The sequence below is a fragment of the Aythya marila genome (assembly GCF_965140915.1).
Source record: "Aythya marila genome assembly, chromosome: 14".
Classification (NCBI taxonomy): Eukaryota; Metazoa; Chordata; class Aves; order Anseriformes; family Anatidae; genus Aythya; species Aythya marila.
The window spans coordinates 16,397,135-16,401,990 of NC_139055.1; the positions used below are offsets into that span (position 1 = coordinate 16,397,135).

Sequence of the window (4,856 nt, forward strand, 5' to 3'; positions counted from 1 at the left end):
CTGGCTGCCATGTGCTGCAGGCACCACGGCAGCAGTTTATTAAAAGACCCTGGGGGAACATATTCCCACCTGGGAATCCAGATTTCCAAAAAGCTCTTTGTGCAAACTGCATGAAACCAAAGCAGACGCACATTTTGTAAGGTTTACATGCTCAGTGTACTGGTGGCACCTGTACCCGAGGGTAGGTGTAGGAGCCAGCTGCTGTGGCTGCTGCCAGGGAAATGCCAGTGATGGAGCAGGTCAATGGCCAGGAGGACTCGGGGTTGTGTTTGGAGAAGCTGGTGGGTTCCCCTGCCACGTCTCACCATGGTACGCTTCCTCTGCTGTACTAAACTGAGCATGCAACATGAAACCAAGTGGGCTGAAAAGGGGGTTGGCCCTCAGGATATTTATTAGCAAGAGAATATGCAGGAAAAGCTCGTTTTTAGCTTCTGGGGAAATGCACAGCGTTACTTCAGTCATTCTTTTCTCCTCTTTGATCTTAATTGTTAAGCTGCTAATAAAATTAGCAATTAACAATCTGAATTTAAGGTAATGCAAGTTTATTTGACATGGTTTAGGTATGATCATATCTCAGCAATCGGGCTGAGAGCCAGCCCTGACCCACAGCCATGTGGGCACCTGGGCACGGGGTTATTTCTACACAGAGAAACCAAACAGCATTCACCGGGAAGCCAGAGAGAGAAGCAGATAACAACTTCCAGCTCCTGGCTATAAACCAGGCATCCCGCTCCCTCCTTTCCCAGAAACAGCTCTGGAGATGGCCTTGTTCACGCTCCACTGCTCCCTTGTCCTTCCATTTCCCGTAAATTTGCTCAGCCCCAATGTCACAGGGTCCTGCACTTTGTCCGTTCGGGAACAGTGAAGATTGTAAACATCTCCCACGCCGTTAGCGCTACAGGTTTGTCATCACGGACAAAGCAATATCTGGGATGCATTAACGAAGGAATGGGGATGGGGAGTCCCATCTCATGGGCTGCCTAACCCAAGTTTGGGCACACAGAGTTTTTCCTTCATGAGGCATGGAGCTGTACCCACCTGCCTGTATTTCTTTCCAAGCCATGGTGGGACAGCAAAGGCATATATATATATTTTATATATATATTTTTTTTACATTTGAGTTCTTTTCCCCCTTTCCACCCATGGCATCTTGCTAAACATCAGAATTGGGCAACAGGCAGGAATGGAGAGAACTGCTTGCAAACTGTCCTTAATGTTTGGTTTTAAAATTCTTCTTTTTTGCTGTAAACAAAAGCAAACAAGAACACGCAGCTGGTGTTGCTAAACGGGCTGGAGCCTGCACACGCCAAGCAGCCAGGCTGGGGGTGCAGCCCATGGGCTGTTGGCAGCTCTTGCTCCTGGCCTGAATCTGCAGGTAAAAGCACTGCTGTCATGTAAATTTTCTGATTGGCTGGAAAAGTTGGGATACAGCCTCTGTTGGGATGTATAAATAGACAGTAAAGTGGTTTGGACCTTTTGCTTTGAAAGCAGAGCTCTTGAGGTGCATCAAGATGCACGGAGTCACCGCACTCGTCCTTCTGATTACCATCTCCAGTGGTAAGTAAGCTCAATTTTTGTAAACATTGCTCATTACAACCTGTCTTTTTTTTCCTTTCTCTGATTTTTGTCTTCTTCTTCTCTCTCTCTCTTTGTTTGTTTGTTTTTTGTTTTGTTTTTTCTTTATGTAGTATAGGAGCTGATTTATTCTGTGCCATTTTTTGCTTTTGAAAATCACTCCTCTCCCACTGCATAGAAACCTACATTGAAAAACCCGTTTTAGTTATGGTGGAGAATTGCAGCGAAATTTTGTAGGAGTGCTAACACTGCTTGAATAGCACAGAGTCAGCTGAGGTGCACCAATCCCTAACAGCACGCATTTTTTCTTAAAAGCCTTTTACTTAAAGATCAGCCTGCTGAGCACAGAGTGTTCCCAGACGTGTTTGTGCATTAAATGTCATCACCTTTGCTTCCATAAAGAATACATGATTCGTTACAATAAATGAAGAATTGCTAGAACAAAGGGCTGCTTAGCTTGAGGAAGGCATTAGAGGTTTCCTGCACCTTTTAGCACCAGTCCTTCGGTGTATAATTTCCCCATTTGTGTATGCTCCCCGATGCCAGCAGGGCTGGTGCCTGCAAGGTGTTGATGCACACAAACAAACCACAGCCCGCTACTTTTTGCTATGCCAGCCCTGTTCTCCAGCCCCAAAGAGCATCACTTGGGCACCCTGGGGGCTTTGGTGAGGGAGACTGGGGCCCTTCGAGGCTTCCAGAAGGTAAAGGAGGGCGCCCCTGTTTCCCCTTTTCCCCTACAAAACTCTTCCTCTCAGGTGTGGCTGGGGCTGTGTTATCAGCAGGGGTTTGGCTGTGGGTGACGACAGTGAAAGCTGGATCCATCAGTTGGGTGGTTGGACTTGGTATTGAAGGTTTTTTCCAGCTTAGATGATTCTGTGACTCTATAATTGTTTGTTCTGCGTCTTTGCTTTGCAGTCACTGCTGCAAGTACCCTCAGGTGTCATTGCACAAAGCATAAAACAAAATGAAAGATGTCTCACAGCATCCCTAAAATTAACTTCCATTAAAAGATGACAAATTATCTGGTTCCATGAACCTGATCCGTGCTTACAACAAAGTCCAAAGGGATTTTACTCTTAATTTCAACAGACTTTCAACCAGGCCTTTAGATTTTTCTCTTGTGTGGCACTTAGCAATAGCAGCTGTTAAACATGGGTGGGGAAACCTCCTTGCCAGCTGCTGCCTTTCACCTTCTCTTCTTTTCTAGTTGCTGCAGGCCAATGGGGGAACATCTGCGCAGGTCAACCCTCCAACAAAATCCGAGGCTGTGACCAACACGGCTGTGGCCACTACAATGCCCCCAGGTCTGGGCTGCAAGGACAGGACAGCACTTGAAGCCTTCTTAATAAAAATAAGCACAAAATAGTGGGGGGGAGCGGGATGGGGTGGAGGAGCTGTGAGATTGGAGCTTTGGGGTTGTTTCCCTGGAGCTCAGGGCAGAGCAGGGTGATGGGGGGCAGCAGGAAAACCAACCCGCTGCTTGCTCATGGGGTCTGCTCTTCTGCAGGGGAAGGAGGACGCACAAAGGGGTGGACGTGGTGTGCACGGACGGCTCGGTGGTGTACGCGCCCTTCACGGGGAAGATCGACAAACAGGCCAAGCCCTACGGGAACGCCAACGCCATCGACAATGGCATCCAGCTGTCAGGAGCAGGTAGCCAAGCTGAAGGATGTGCGCTTGCAACCCCTGATTGCAAAATGTTCCCGGCTGTTTATTTTATTTTAAGCTGAGTCCAAATTTGTGATCCCTGCCTGAGCTGCAGAGTGTTTGCCTGTTGATGAATCCAAAAAAAAAAATGCATCTTTGAAAGCCAGGCTCTGTTTATGCAGGAAAATTGATTGATGCCAGGTTGTGGCATTTCCCATCTGTGAAAAAGGTTAAAGGATGGAGCCCTTTGCACATTGGGGATGATTAAAGGAAGAGCCTTGTATTGCTGATGCAGTTCTACCCAACTTAATCCCCTTCCCAATCTCCTCCATATTTAATTATCTCCTTTCTTATTCTCTCTCTCTGATGCTCTAGGAACATCACAGCATTTTCTGCAATGTTTCCTGCTGCTGTAACTCAAACCATTTTATTGTCATTTGTATTTTGCTACTGAGTGTTATGACTTTGCCAGGCTTTTATACACTGCACAGGAACAACAGTTTCTCCCTTTCTCTCCTCCCTCTTACCAGGATTCTGCATTAAGATGTTTTACATCAAACCCGTCAAGTACAGCGGCACCATCAAGAAGGGGGAGAAAATCGGCGTCCTGCTGCCCATGCAGAGCGTCTACCGAGGGATCATATCCCACGTCCACATCCAGAACTGCGACTTAACAAACCCCACTTCCAACCTGTAAGGGGAGGCTGCACATCCACGCAAAGCCTTCAGCTCCTCCCTTGGCTGCTCATTAAATTGCTTGGGCATCGGTGGCTGCTCTAGCAAAGTGGAAGCCACTGATCTTTCTCCATGGCTCCATGAGTATCCATAACCAAAATGCTGGTTGTTATCCTAGCATAGACATATAATACGTGCTTTAAAGCTCTTTCTGTATCCTGCACATCGCGGTCGTAGCGTGAGGCGGGGAGGCACGGAGCCTCGGGGACCTCGCAGCGCTGTGCCACCAAACACCAGCGGTCCCTCATGAAGCCAGAAACCTCCCTGTGCTTACCTATGGAAAGTCATATCATTAAAGGGCTGTTCCACTACGAATTGCTTTGAATCTCTTCGGTGCCGCCACAGATTTGGGTTGGGTTCTGCAGATGGGGAAAGAAAATGGATAAAGCTGAAACTCAAATCTTTCCTGGGGCCCATCGCAAAAAATGTAAAATAAGGTTAATGAAGTAACTCTCTCCATTTCCCCAGAATCCTGCTTTCGGATTACCCTGCCAAGCTCAGGTTTCTTTTTGTCCAAGTGAGGCATTTCTTTCCATTAGCAAATCAGCTGAAGTCTTTCCCAAGAGAACAGAGTCCTCTTAACAGCACAGGGCTTTCCTGGGCAGTGCTAGCAGCCTGCTTCTGGCACTCAACAGGAGCTGCGGGCACACGGGTTTATTAATGCCACTGCAATCTTAGGTAAGCAGGAAAGCTGCTACAGTGGGAGCTGTGTATGTCCCAGCAGCAGGTTTGTATTTACAAGAAAGTACAGGAAGACATGTGCTACAGCTGTGAAAAATTCTGAACCTGCTGTGACCCACTCCCCTTCCTCAGGAGCCACTTTAGCCTTGCTATGAATAAAACATCAGCACATCCAGATAAATGTAAAGCTCAAACCTGCAGAGACACTGAGCCACAAC

General features: G+C 47.4%; 1 protein-coding gene across 1 annotated transcript; it reads left to right on the forward strand.

Annotated features, from left to right (window-relative positions):
- Positions 1 to 1,065: 1,065 nt before the first annotated feature.
- Positions 1,066 to 4,856, forward strand: LECT2 (leukocyte cell derived chemotaxin 2). The gene is made up of 4 exons (XM_082771454.1): positions 1,066 to 1,557; positions 2,783 to 2,879; positions 3,083 to 3,228; positions 3,753 to 4,856. Exons 1-4 carry the CDS (start codon positions 1,512 to 1,514, stop codon positions 3,917 to 3,919), a joined length of 456 nt encoding a protein of 151 aa, XP_082627580.1. The 5' UTR covers positions 1,066 to 1,511; the 3' UTR covers positions 3,920 to 4,856.